Source organism: Corticium candelabrum, chromosome 11 (assembly GCF_963422355.1).
Source record: "Corticium candelabrum chromosome 11, ooCorCand1.1, whole genome shotgun sequence".
In the NCBI taxonomy this organism is placed as follows: domain Eukaryota; kingdom Metazoa; phylum Porifera; class Homoscleromorpha; order Homosclerophorida; family Plakinidae; genus Corticium; species Corticium candelabrum.
In genome coordinates this window covers 5,747,766-5,761,764 of record NC_085095.1, presented here as the reverse complement: position 1 = coordinate 5,761,764, position 13,999 = coordinate 5,747,766, and the positions used below count along the sequence as shown (strand labels likewise).

At 43.1% G+C, this 13,999-nt stretch overlaps 1 protein-coding gene across 1 annotated transcript; it reads left to right on the top strand.

The window, feature by feature from the left end:
- Positions 1-758: 758 nt before the first annotated feature.
- LOC134187407 (membrane cofactor protein-like) lies at positions 759-1,564 on the top strand. Its single transcript, XM_062655523.1, has 2 exons — positions 759-1,124; positions 1,176-1,564. The coding sequence occupies exons 1-2, from the start codon at positions 773-775 to the stop codon at positions 1,382-1,384; spliced, it is 561 nt and encodes a 186-aa protein (XP_062511507.1). The 5' UTR covers positions 759-772; the 3' UTR covers positions 1,385-1,564.
- Positions 1,565-13,999: the final 12,435 nt, after the last annotated feature.

Sequence of the window (13,999 nt, the reverse complement as noted above, 5' to 3'; positions counted from 1 at the left end):
ACACACACACACACACACACACACACACACACACACACACACATGCTCGCACACATGCACACACACACACACACACACACACACACACACACACATGCTTGCACACATGCACACACATGCATGCACACACACACACACACACACACACACACACACACACACACACACACACACACACCACACATGTATAGCTACATGTTCTATATCTTTTGTTAGCACAACAATCTTGTTGTCAAGGTGTTGTGACAACATAGCTACTTTGTTTCAAGGTGTTGTGGGTCTTCGAGTCTACTAGAGACTTTAGAGGGATACAACTAGCCGATGCAGACAGCATATTGTATAGTTCATAGTGTCTGTTTGCATCTGTTGGTATGTCTCTGGTCTCTGCTTCTCTTGTCTTTGTTTCTATGTTTATGGTCTATGGTGGTGCAGTATATGTTTCTGCTTCTGTTTTTTGGCGTGTCTTTGTTAGTATCATGCAGGTTCTGTTCTAATTTTTCTATTTTTAGGTTTTATTTTTGAGACTTAGCTAGCATGGTATTTAGTTAATTTAGACTTACGTGTTATGTAATAATTATAATTACTGTGAATGTTAATCAATAATTATGTTATAATGCTATTACTTAATCTTTGATACAGAATTGGAAATGTGTTCAGCTCCCTTTACATTTAAAGGACAACATTTATTTTTATAATCTTGGCCTATCAATTAACATGATGGTTTGTGATGTGTTGTGTAGAAATTTCAATATCTTCACTAACACCAGGTCCAATGCAGACAGTATCTTCATTGCCATCTGTAATTGTGCCTTCTCCGACTCCATCTGTTGATGTATTACCATCATTCAGTGCAGTCCCTTCACCAACAAGAGCTCCAACACAGACAATATCTTCAGTATCATCTGTAATTGTCCCGCCACCTCCTCCCCCATCTGTGATTGTCCCGCCACCTCCTCCCCCATCTGTGATTGTATCACGATCGGTCATTGTAGTTCTTTCACCAACTATTGCTCTACAGACAGTGTATCAAATGTCGGCTTTATTGGAACTCACTCCAGTTCCTTCAGGTTTACTTACATCAACTATAGTACCAACAGTTCACGTTGCACCAACTCCATGTCACTGTAAGTTTTTTTGTCAAGTTTAAGGTTTTTGTTGAAGTATATGTGTGATAGTGATAAATTGCCCTGTGCTGCATTGTCCCATGCATGGCAGTATGTCTACTAACGACAGTGTTTGCAATACAACTGTGCACTTTGGTTGTGACGATGGCTACTTTCTTGTTGGTCGCTCAAACTTAACCTGCCAGCCAAATGGAGAGTGGGATGGAAATCCACCTTCTTGCGAAGGTATTGTGACTTATCTAGTACTTGTGGTTGCTTGAGATTAGTCTGTATGTAATTGTGTATGATTTATATTTTATTCAGTTAGTTACTGTCCAGAATTAGTTCTTCGTTACAGTGGGTCATTATCAACAACCGAGACATCATGCAATACAACTGTAGGCATTGTGTGTGATAATAATGGGGAGTTTCTGTGATCTGACATGGGGATCGTTGGCAATGAGGATCAGTGCTTTCCTGGTAGTCATTGATATCTACCGGGCGTGCTGTCCAGAGCTGGCGAAATCCTCATAGTGCACGCAATCAATGATCGATAAGCCAGTTACTAGTGCCATATTATGGATTACACGGAAACATGTACCTCTCTGGGACTTACCTGCCGGGTTGGTGGGCACCCAGTTGAGGGTAAAGACCCCACTTACCCTACCTAGAGGGTGATGACGACACAATTATTGTTATTATTATAATTGTTATAATTTAATTATTATAATTATAATTACTAAATTACAATTATAATTATAATTATAATTACTAAATTACAATTATAATTATAATTATAATTATAATTACAATTACACTCGATCAAGCGCATGGCTTGTTGCTTTACTGCACAGCTTGGGAGGAGTCTTGCTTCAGACGACAAGTCGCAGAGCTTTCACAGGAATGCATCCATCTTGGTTGAAGGTGGCTTTGAGCAAATGCCTGAAACAGATGCGAGACATTACCATACGTGTTGCAGTTCTCTTCGTGTGCGGTCCTGGAGCAGGAAGCCTATGCACGGGCAGTATTGCCGTCTCACTGAGCAACCGCCTGTGGACATGAAAGAGACCTATGGATGGCTAAAGACAGCGACTCTTCCTGCTGCAACTGAGGGACTGGTTGTTGCTGCTTGAGAAGAAGCTCTTCGGACTCGGTACTATGAGCGCAAGATTCTACATCATGATGTCAGTCCTGCTTGCCACATGTGCAGTGTAGGCCTGGGAACAGTCGACCACATTGTGGCAGGCTGTATTGCTTTGGCACCAATGGACTACACTGATCGACACAATCAGGTGGCCTCCATCATTTACTGGGATGTTTGTCGCCATTTTGGGGTTCCAGTGGAGAGCAGATGGTACCGGCATCATCCTGATAGGCTTGTGGAGACAGATGACATTACTATGATGTGGGATACCACCATCCCCATTGCCAGGAGCATCAAAGCCAATCGTCCAGACATCTGTCTCAGAAATAAGAAGACAAACACTTGTCTTCTTACTGATATCAGCTGTCGTGCTGATGGTAACATTGGCAAGAAACATGCTGAGAAGTTGGCGAAGTACAGTGACTTGCGAGTGGAGATAAGCCGGATGTGGCATTGTTGAACACTGGTGGTTCCGGTGGTCTTGGGAGCTTTGGGCACAGTGCACGCAGGTATTGCACAGTGGCTGGACATTATTCCAGGTCATCACAACCAGCAGCACTTACAGAAAACAGTGCTTCTGGGATCTACTCGGATCTTTCATAAAGTCATGTCTTCTTTCTAGACAGTCGTGATGGTCTAAGTACTTCTGAAGCAGGGTTTGCTTCCTGTACTTGTACTAGACTTTACAAACCAGACTGATCTGGTTGAGCACGACACATAATAATGGCTTAGTGGTTAGCGACAATGGCTACCACTCCATGGTTTGAGGGTTCAAACCCCAGCGACGACAGTAAATTATGAAACTTGTCTGTCTTTCTTCCTCATGTTTCTCTAGCATTGTCCATGAGACTGTGGTGTGGTGAACTGTCCGTTGACAATGACGTTCAGCGCTTTCTGGTGGTTATTGATATCCACTAGGCTTGCTGTTCACAAGTTCACGGTCACCATAATGCCTGCAGTGTATATCGAATTGGCTAGTCATTGATTGCCGTGTGAACTACACAGAAACATGTACCCTGCTGGGCTTACCTGATGGGTTGGTGGGTGCCCAGATGGAGGTAAAGACCCCACTTGCCCATCATTGAGGGGCATAGCGATACATATGGAAGTCTCCTGGACCAGATCAGGTTTATGGTTTTTGTGTCAGCACATCACGTGTCTTCATGATGACTTGACTCGTAACTACAACCTTCTGTTTCAGGACCCAGACTCTGTGCCCAACTGGTTATCTCAGGGAGCAACCACCCTGATACCTAAGAATGACAAGACTGACCAGGCCAAAAACTACTGGCCTATCACGTGTCTATCTGTCTTCTACAAGACCCTCACCTCAGTCGTCAGACAGAGGATTGCAGGGAATTTGGTTCAGGGAAACCTCATGGCATCAGAGCAGAAGGGTTGTCAGCAGGGTTTCTTTGGTGCAAAGGATCAGCTGTTGATTAACAAACTGCTTACAGAGGACTGTAAGACCAGGCACAGGAGCTTTGAGCATGGCTTGGGTGGACACCAGAAAGCCTATGACAGCGTGCCACACAGCTGGTCACTCTGATGTGTTCAGTTGCATAAGATTAGTCCAGTCTTGTGCAGGTTCCTGTCACGTGTGATGAAGAGTTGGAAGACATCGATGGTACTTTCCTACGGGAACGGCACCGTCAAGGCGAGGCTCATGCGGATCAGGTGAGGTATTTTCCAAGGTGATTTACTATCTCCTCTTCTCTTCTGTATAGCTCTTAATTCTCTCAGCGTGGAGTTACACAGAACTGGTTACGGCTATTGGAAAGGGTTGTTGCACACTGTTCGTACCTTCTCTGATGACGTGCAGATGTTTGGTCTGGACAAGTGTGCAACAGCACACTTTGTCAACGGCAAGCTCTCTGGACACAATTCTGGGGTGACGGTAGGAAAACGGACACCATCAACTGCAGGGTTCGAAAAAACGGTCGCCAAGTCGCCAAATGGCGATCTCTGTCACAGGAATGGTGACTAGTCAAGCCTAGGAAGTCACCATGCCGTAGGAATGGTAAACCGTGACGAAGATAGACTTTCCAAATTTCCGAGTTTAGTAGGAGCTTAAAAACTAGTATGGTGTAATCTGGGTACACAGAAACAACAACTTTTCTGTCTACATGAACGTAAACTGTCCACCCGTCTGTTCCGTGATCCTAATGCGCTGAAGCATGTGCACAAGGAATGACACTTACCTGCACCTTTGGAAACACTTAGGTAATTAATTAATTAGAGATACCGCACACTAGGCTCGATTTTGACTGGCTTCCTGTACAATGGCGTACACTCGGCACTTACGAAACTTGAAATGTGCAACAGAGGTCGAAGCCAGAACAATTCTAGCCGAGACCAGCGAATACCAATATTCGCGGAAGCCAGCTACTAGTTTCTTGTAACTATCAGACTGCTGGATAGTTATAGCATTGTGACGTAACAATGGCATGTGAACAAACAATGGATATTGAAAGTGAGCATCGCACTCTTAGTTATGAGAAAATAAAGCTACCCTAGGAGATTGAGTTCAAGTAATGGAACATCCTTCAAATTGAGTCTATCAGGAGCATTCAGTTTCCTTTTTGAACGATGAACAGCATTATATCGTTCTACAATGCACCCCCAAAAGGCGACCCGACTGAAAAAGCTGGAAGACGACGCCACCCTGCCCATGTTCTTACCCATGCTGAGTTATACCTGTACCCCAAATTTTAGCCTCGTGGGTGATCCGGTCTAGCCGGCTATCAAACTTATACATACATACATATATCTAGTATGTATATATATATATATATATATATATATATATATATATATATATATATATATATATATACTAGATACATGACCCGTCCTTTGTACGGGCAGAGTACGGTAGTGTTATGAGGAAGACTTTAGGTTAAGCGTGTGTAGACACGTCATGTGCAATTTTTTGGTAGAAATCGACACAAATGGCTTACTGGCCTGTTCTCCGCACGGCAGATTAGATTAGTATTGGTTAATTAATTTATCGTTGTATGAATTGATAAAGTATATTTTATTCACCCGTTCTAATTTATTATGAAGTGTATCTCTGAAGAATTCTCTTGAAGAATTTCTTTCACACACACACACACACACACACACACACACACACACACACACACACACACACACACACACACACACACACACCTCCTTTATTATATTGACCGCATGATCAAGGCATTGCAAAAATTTCCCAATACAAACATGTTCTTCTCTTTGTGGGGTTATTGCCTTTGTTTTTGTGGCAGTTGCAGCATTTTCTCCAGAGAATCTGTGGGCACACATCTGTTCACCACAGCTGTCCTTCTATGTGACAAAGCAAAACTCAAACTTTACCTTCAACCAGGGTTCTCCCCAGGATTTCAGGAAAGTGTAGCGCTAGCCCTTCCCTAAGACCACGCCCATCCAATAACGTCACGACAAAGTCCCAATTGCAATATTGATCTATTATCAATATATTAGACTTGCTGCTGAAAATCGTCTATACTAGTTGTTGTTTACAGGCTGTCAGCTATCAGTAACCCATTAGTTGGAAGAGTATGAATTTAGCACGGACAGCTGTTGAAGTCAAGATATTGCTTTGACTTGCAACCATGCATTGACAAACCTGTTAACTAGTCTACTAACTAGCAGTGCAAGCTTGCTAGATACACAATGTGACACATTTGAATGCATAAACACAATGACATACTATTTATTCGTAATCATTGCTTCAGACAGTGACTGAGTATATATCCTAAGGTTGCTGCTACGTTAGAGAGTAATAAGCAAAATTGTGTTCAATCTTACAAGCTGTCCACTATATAATGAAATTATGCTGACTCTGTTACAATATTGTAATGTATCTGTTCCTGGTGGAAGCCCACTCCAGACATGCAGCGTTAAAGTCAAAGTCTTCTAAACAGGGACCTTCAATAGAGATAAACAGCAGCTGCACTGTGATTTTGTTGCTCAGACAGGGTTTCTCAGAGGTGTCTTTATTCTATTCAGTTCAGAAAAGCCCTCTCACAGTCAGCAGTGGAAGCAGGCATTAACTGGGCAATGGCTGCAAGGTTACAAACGTTTGGAAACACTAAGGAAAGGTTCTCTTTTCTTCACAATTGTAGCCATCACGTCTTGTTCTGTATGGCAAAGAATTTGCACTTTGAAGTGGCACAGCCGTTGGAATCTGACTGGAACTATTTTTGCAAAGTGGTCAATCAGCGGTCCTATTCAGTATTGGCTTTCTTCAAGCCGCCTACTTAGTAAGCAGGTTCTAAACATGCAAATTACATCATTAAGATTATGTTTCCTTCACATGCACTTGCTATCCCATATTTGGAGCATATCTAGACAATCTCAAATCACTGATCTCTGAGAGTGAAGTAGAAATTCAAGCGTAGCCCAACGCTACGCTCAAACGCCCTGGGGAGAACCCTGCTTCAACCAAGCCCTTATACTCACTACCTGACGAATACCTTAGCAGTATGGCTGCTTTCTGGTCAAATTAAAATTTCAAATATCCTAGATAAGTCCATATTAGCTGATGAAAACTTGCAGTCTCAGCAAATCCAAAGCCACCATCTCAAGCAACCTGAACGCCAGAAGCTTTGCTTAATTAAGTCTGAGTAAAACTTTCAAGACCAAAGTTTCAGGAGAAAATGTAACTCTTCAGCAGCTTCACCATGCAAAGCAACTACTGATTGGCCCTCCTGCTATATGCCTGACAAAAAGCAAACAAAGTTGGTAGAAAAAATTCACTCTCGCTAAGGCCGTTTCAGCTGGCAAGAGGAATCTTTTCTTTTCTAATGTAACCTGGTGCACTTCTAATGAGAGTCATTCACAGAGTACAGAAGCTGACAATGTCAGTGAAACCTCCATGTCTGTAGTAGAACAACAGTCAGTTTATGTGAAGAGATGCACTTTAAGCACAAACACACTTCAACAATTAACCCTAACCCCATAACCCTAACCCTAACCCTAACCCTAAGACATGCATCACCTATTACAGTAATTGGATGATTTATTGACCATATTGAAGGACTCTCTACACTAAACACCTCAAATACAGCCGGGTTCATGCAATTATCCTATAAAATGACTTCGCTTATACATCCCTAGCTACTGCTTTTGTTGTCGTTATTGGGTGAAGTCTTGGTGCGATGCTCTCGTTTTCACTCAGTCTCTTTACTTTACTTCTTTATTTCATGAAAACGAAGTCAGGTACAGATCTAATATTATGTCTCTATGCAAGGTGTGATGGCCCTGTTGTTGCAAGTGGTTGGGTTTGGCGCGCACGTACAGTAGCTCGACCATGGCGATGCCCTTTCCATCTGCAGGTACTAGCTATAGCGTAAAAACTCAGTTTTGTATCCTTGAGCGGTATACCAGTATTCAGACACAAGTTCAGGTGTTCGGCCTACTGCAACCCCATGCAACGCCATCACAAGCAGTGCATGCCTAGCTACGCCATCTGCACCAGCATGCGACACCAACAACTGCAAGCTTTTGGCGTCAATCAGGGTTCGAAAAATCCGGTCGCCGAGTCGCCATATGGCGACCACTTCTAGATGGCTGGCGACTAAACGAACAGTGTGGTCGCCAGTTTGACGACTAGAAATAATTGTAGTTTCTAGTCTTTCGTGGCAGCGGCTCTTGGATGCGAACCACGTTCTCAGATGTTTTGTGTTACATGTTGCCTCTTCTACGTTTACCATTTAGTGTCACCCTGCGACGTGTCACCCTGCGACGTTGCCGCCCACGTAGCACCTTTGTATATATATATCGTTTAACAACGTATCACCTCGCAATCTATTGCGAGTCATTGCCATTCTCATCATTTTTTTCGGACTGATTGGTCTCTGCTATCAGCTCCAGACAAACCCAACAAAGACCTGCAGTCGCGTATAATTTTTCAAACGATTGTGGTCACTCCTAGCCTTCATATGCTACACCAAAAAATCCAAGTCAACAGCATCGATGAGACGCCATTGCGCAGCAGCTTCTCCCGAATGAAACAAGAAATTCGCAGCCAATCCTAGTTGAAGGTGACGGCAACTGCCTATTTAGATCCTTTTCTATGCTGTTCAAAGGAAACGAAGAATCTGACCATCTTGAATTGAGACAAATAAAAACTACTAGCCAGATCTTGCAAACGGTGGGCGTAGGAAGTGGCAAAACAAACAGCTTTTTCCCAGTAAGCTGCCTGCGTGTTTTCTATCAAAAGAACTAATGTTAGACCATGTACGTCCAGAAGCTCATGCGTCTCCTAGTGCTACTAAGAAAGTTTGTTCAGACCAAAAATTTCTGCATGTCCAGCTGAAATCTAGTGGAATGATACCACGCGCTACAATAACAAAGTTTACCAGGTGCGTTCCAGAGACTAACACAGCTAGCCATAGGAAACCACGTGGGGTGTGGGGTTTTCCCTTGAGAGTTACTTGATGTACTGTTCTCAGTAAATCAGTAGTGGCACTGAGTCATATAGAGAATTTTAATTGTTAAAAGGAAATATAAGCTCTTCGATATGGCTTCGACTTGTAGTGGTGAGAATCAAGAACAAGACAGCAAAACAACATTTCTGGCTAGACTAAAATAAACAACTGCAGAACACGGAATCGGTCTACCCGCACTACTGTTTTTGCTTTCCGAAGATGCAGGTACGAGAGCTTGCAGAAGTCGTCGAATTTGTCTATGCTACTGAAACGCTCGTACACTAGGGGTAACATGTCAAGCAGACAATGTCATGACGTCACATTGATCGCGCGCGTATCTGGCCATTCGCGCATGCTTCTGTAAACTTTGAACGTGGGTATCAGAATGGTTCTGGAACTAAGGTAGAATGATGCATTTTGCTGGTATCGAGGTTTAGAAAATACTACAATCTTGTGCAACGTATACGTAATTGCTAGACTTATATTCCATGTGGGAGTAATGCAGTGAGCTAGGAAAAGTATTGGGTGTCCATAGCCGTTTGGCCCCACCATTAAATTCCTATGCTTAAAAATACAGTTCGGCTACTTCATGAACAAACTTTGTGTCCTGAAATTTGTTTATGTACTCTTGTGTGGTTTGTGTTCAGAGTATACAATCGTACAAGCAGTGCATGTAATGGTACAGCTATATATACTGTTAATTACTTTGGTAAAATGCTGTGTACTCTTTATTCTTTTAGCTGGGGCTGGGTGTCCAAGCTTCCCTGTCTGTATCTTTGCATGTTTCAGGTTTTGTTTTTAAAGTTAATTTCTTCTGTTTTTTACGTTTTATTTTATGATCATGGCTTTTACTTTTGACTCATTTGTTATGCAACAATAATTATTACTGTTAATTTCACTTAATAATGAAGTTATAATGTTATTACATAACCTTTGATAGACATTGGAAATGGTGTTCACTGTTGTGCTTTCTTTAATTAGAGGAGGGACATTCATTTTGCAGTTTCCTGGACTGTTAACAGATGATAGTTTAATTGTGATGTATTGTGTAGAAATTTCAACGTCTTCAGCAACAGCAGTTCCGACACAGACAGTATATCTTTCACACACACACACACACACACACACACACACACACACACACACACACACACACACACACACACACACACACACACACACACACACATGCTCGCACGCATGCACACACATGCATGCACACACACACACACACACACACACATGCTCGCACGCATGCACACACATGCATGCACACACACACACACACACACACACACACACACACACACACACACACACACACACACACACACACACACCACACCACACACCACACATGTATAGCTACATGTTCTATATCGTTTGTTAGCACAACAATCTTGTTGTCAAGGTGTTGTGACAACATAGCTACTTTGTTTCAAGGTGTTGTGGGTCTTTGAGTCTACTAGAGACTTTAGAGGGATACAACTAGCCGATGCAGACAGCATATTGTATAGTTCATAGTGTCTGTTTGCATCTGTTGGTCTGTCTCTGGTCTCTGCTTATCTTGTCTTTGTTTCTATGTTTATGGTCTATGGTGGTGCAGTATATGTTTCTGCTTCTGCTTTTTTGGCGTGTCTTTGTTAGTATCATGCAGGTTCTGTTCTAATTTTTCTATTTTTAGGTTTTATTTTTTAGACTTAGCTAGCATGGTATTCACTTAATTTAGACTTACGTGTTATGTAATAATTATAATTACTGTGAATGTTAATCAATAATTATGTTATAATGCTATTACTTAGTCTTTGATACAGAATTGGAAATGTGTTCAGCTCCCTTTACATTTAAAGGACAACATTTATTTTTATAATCTTGGCCTATGAATTAACATGATGGTTTGTGATGTGTTGTGTAGAAATTTCAATATCTTCACTAACACCAGGTCCAACGCAGACAGTATCTTCATTGCCACCTGTAATTGTGCCTTCTCCGACTCCATCTGTTGATGTATCACCATCGGTCAGTGCAGTTCCTTCACAAGAGATTGCTCCAACACAGACAATATCTTTAGTACCATTTGTAATTGTCCCGCCACCTCCTCCACCAGTGGATTTATCATCATCAGTAGTCAGCGTTGTTCCTTTACTAACAGTATCTTCACCTGCACCTGTAATTTTGCCACCACCTTCTTCTTCATCTGTTGATGCATCACCATCAGTCAGTGAAGGAACTCCTACTCCATTTGTTGATGTATCACCATCGGTCAGTGAAGGAACTCCTACTCCATTTGTTGATGTATCACCATTGGTCAGTGCAGTTCCTTCACCAGAAATTGCTCCAACACAGACAATACCTTCAGTATCATTTGTAATTGTCCCGTCACCTCCCCCATCTGCGAGTGTATCACGATCGGTCATTGTAGTTCTTTCACCAACTATTGCTGTACAGACAGTTTATCAAATGTCGGCTTTATTGGAACTCACTCCTGTTCCTTCAGGTTTACTTACATCAACTATAGTACCAACAGTTCACGTTGCACCAACTCCATGTCACTGTAAGTTTTTTTTGTCAAGTTTATGGTTTTTGTTGAAGTATATGTGTGATAGTGATAAATTGCCCTGTGCTGCATTGTCCCATGCATGGCAGTATGTCTACTAACGACAGTGTTTGCAATACAACTGTGCACTTTGGTTGTGACGATGGCTACTTTCTTGTTGGTCACTCAAACTTAACCTGCCAGCCAAATGGAGAGTGGGATGGAAATCCACCTTCTTGCGAAGGTATTGTGACTTATCTAGTACTTGTGGTTGCTTGAGATTAGTCTGTATGTAATTGTGTATGATTTATATTTTATTCAGTTAGTTACTGTCCAGAATTAGTTCTTCATTACAGTGGGTCATTATCAACAACCGAGACATCATGCAATACAGCTGTAGGCATTGTGTATGATAATAATGGGGAGTTTCTGTGATCTGACATGGAGATTGTTGGCTATGAGGATCAGTGCTTTCCTGGTAGTCATTGATATCTACCGGGCGTGCTGTCCAGAGCTGGCAAAATCCTCATAGTGCTTGCAATCAATGATCGATAAGCCAGTTACTAGCGTCATATTATGGATTACACGGAAACATGTGCCTCTCTGGGACTTACCTGCCGGGTTGGTGGGCACCCAGTTGAGGGTAAAGACCCCACTTACCCTACCTAGAGGGTGATGACGACACAATTATTGTTATTATTATTATAATTGTTATAATTTAATTATTATAATTATAATTACAATTACACTCGATCAAGTGCATGGCTTATTGCTTTACCGCACAGCTGGGGAGGAGTCTTGCTTCAGACGACAAGTCGCACAGCTTTCATAGGAATGCATCCATCTTGGTTGAAGGTCGCTTTGAGCAAATGCCTGAAACAGATGCGAGACATTACCATACGTGTTGCAGTTCTCTTCGTGTGCGGTCCTGGAGTAGGAAGCCTATGCACGGGCAGTATCGCCGTCTCACTGAGCAACCGCCTGTGGACATGAAAGAGACCTATGGATGGCTAAAGACAGCGACTCTTCCTGCTGCAACTGAGGGACTGGTTGTTGCTGCTTGAGAATAAGCTCTTCGGACTCGGTACTATGAGCGCAAGATTCTACATCATGATGTCAGTCCTGCTTGCCACATGTGCAGTGTAGGCCTGGAAACAGTCGACCACATTGTGGCAGGCTGTATTGCTTTGGCACCAATGGACTACACTGATCGACACAATCAGGTGGCCTCCATCATTTACTGGGATGTTTGTCGCCATTTTGGGGTTCCAGTGGAGAGCAGATGGTACCAGCATCACCCTGATAGGCTTGTGGAGACAGATGACATTACTATGATGTGGGATACCACCATCCCCATTGCCAGGAGCATCAAAGCCAATCGTCCAGACATCTGTCTCAGAAATAAGAAGACAAACACTTGTCTTCTTACTGATATCAGCTGTCGTGCTGATGGTAACATTGGCAAGAAACATGCTGAGAAGTTGGCGAAGTACAGCGACTTGCGAGTGGAGATAAGCCGGATGTGGCATTGTTGAACACTGGTGGTTCCGGTGGTCTTGGGAGCTTTGGGCACAGTGCACGCAGGTATTGCACAGTGGCTGGACATTATTCCAGGTCATCACAACCAGCAGCACTTACAGAAAACAGTGCTTCTGGGATCTACTCGGATCTTTCGTAAAGTCATGTCTTCTTTCTAGACAGTCGTGATGGTCTAAGTACTTCTGAAGCAGGGTTTGCTTCCGGTGCTTGGTACTAGACTTTACAAACCAGACTGATCTGGTTGAGCACGACACATAATAATGGCTTAGTGGTTAGCGACAATGGCTACCACTCCATGGTTTGGGGGTCCAAACCCCAGTGACGACAGTAAATTATGAAACTTGTCTGTCTTTCTTCCTCATGTTTCTCTAGCATTGTCCATGAGACTGTGGTGTGTCGAACTGTCCATTGACAATGACGTTCAGCGCTTTCTGGTGGTTATTGATATCCACCAGGCTTGCTGTTCACAAGTTCACGGTCACCATAATGCCTGCAGTCTATATCGAATTGGCTAGTCATTGATTGCCGTGTGAACTACACAGAAACATGTACCCTGCTGGGCTTACCTGATGGGTTGGTGGGTGCCCAGATGGGGGTAAAGACCCCACTTGCCCATCATGGAGGGGCATAGCGATACATATGGAAGTCTCCTGGACCAGATCAGGTTTATGGTTTTTGTGTCAGCACATCACGTGTCTTCATGATGACTTGACTTGTAACTACAACCTTCTGTTTCAGGACCCAAACACTGTGCCCAACTGGTTATCTCAGGGAGCAACCACCCTGATACCTAAGAATGACAAGACTGACCAGGCCAAAAACTACTGGCCTATCACGTGTCTATCTGTCTTCTACAAGACCCTCACCTCAGTCGTCAGACAGAGGATTGCAGGGAATTTGGTTCAGGGAAACCTCATGGCATCAGAGCAGAAGGGTTGTCAGCAGGGTTTCTTTGGTGCAAAGGATCAGCTGTTGATTAACAAACTGCTTACAGAGGACTGTAAAACCAGGCACAGGAGCTTTGAGCATGGCTTGGGTGGACACCAGAAAGCCTATGACAGCGTGCCACACAGCTGGTCACTCTGATGTGTTCAGTTGCATAAGATTAGTCCAGTCTTGTGCAGGTTCCTGTCACGTGTGATGAAGAGTTGGAAGACATCGATGGTACTTTCCTACGGGAACGGTACCGTCAAGGCGAGGCTCATGCGGATCAGGTGAGGTATTTTCCAAGGTGATT

Coding starts and splice junctions, on each gene's coding strand:
- LOC134187407 (XM_062655523.1), top strand. CDS start 773: ATGCAGACAGTATCTTCATTGCCATCTGTAATTGTGCCTTCTCCGACT. Junction 1,125..1,175: donor TGCACCAACTCCATGTCACT/GTAAGTTTTTTT, acceptor TATGTGTGATAG/TGATAAATTGCCCTGTGCTG.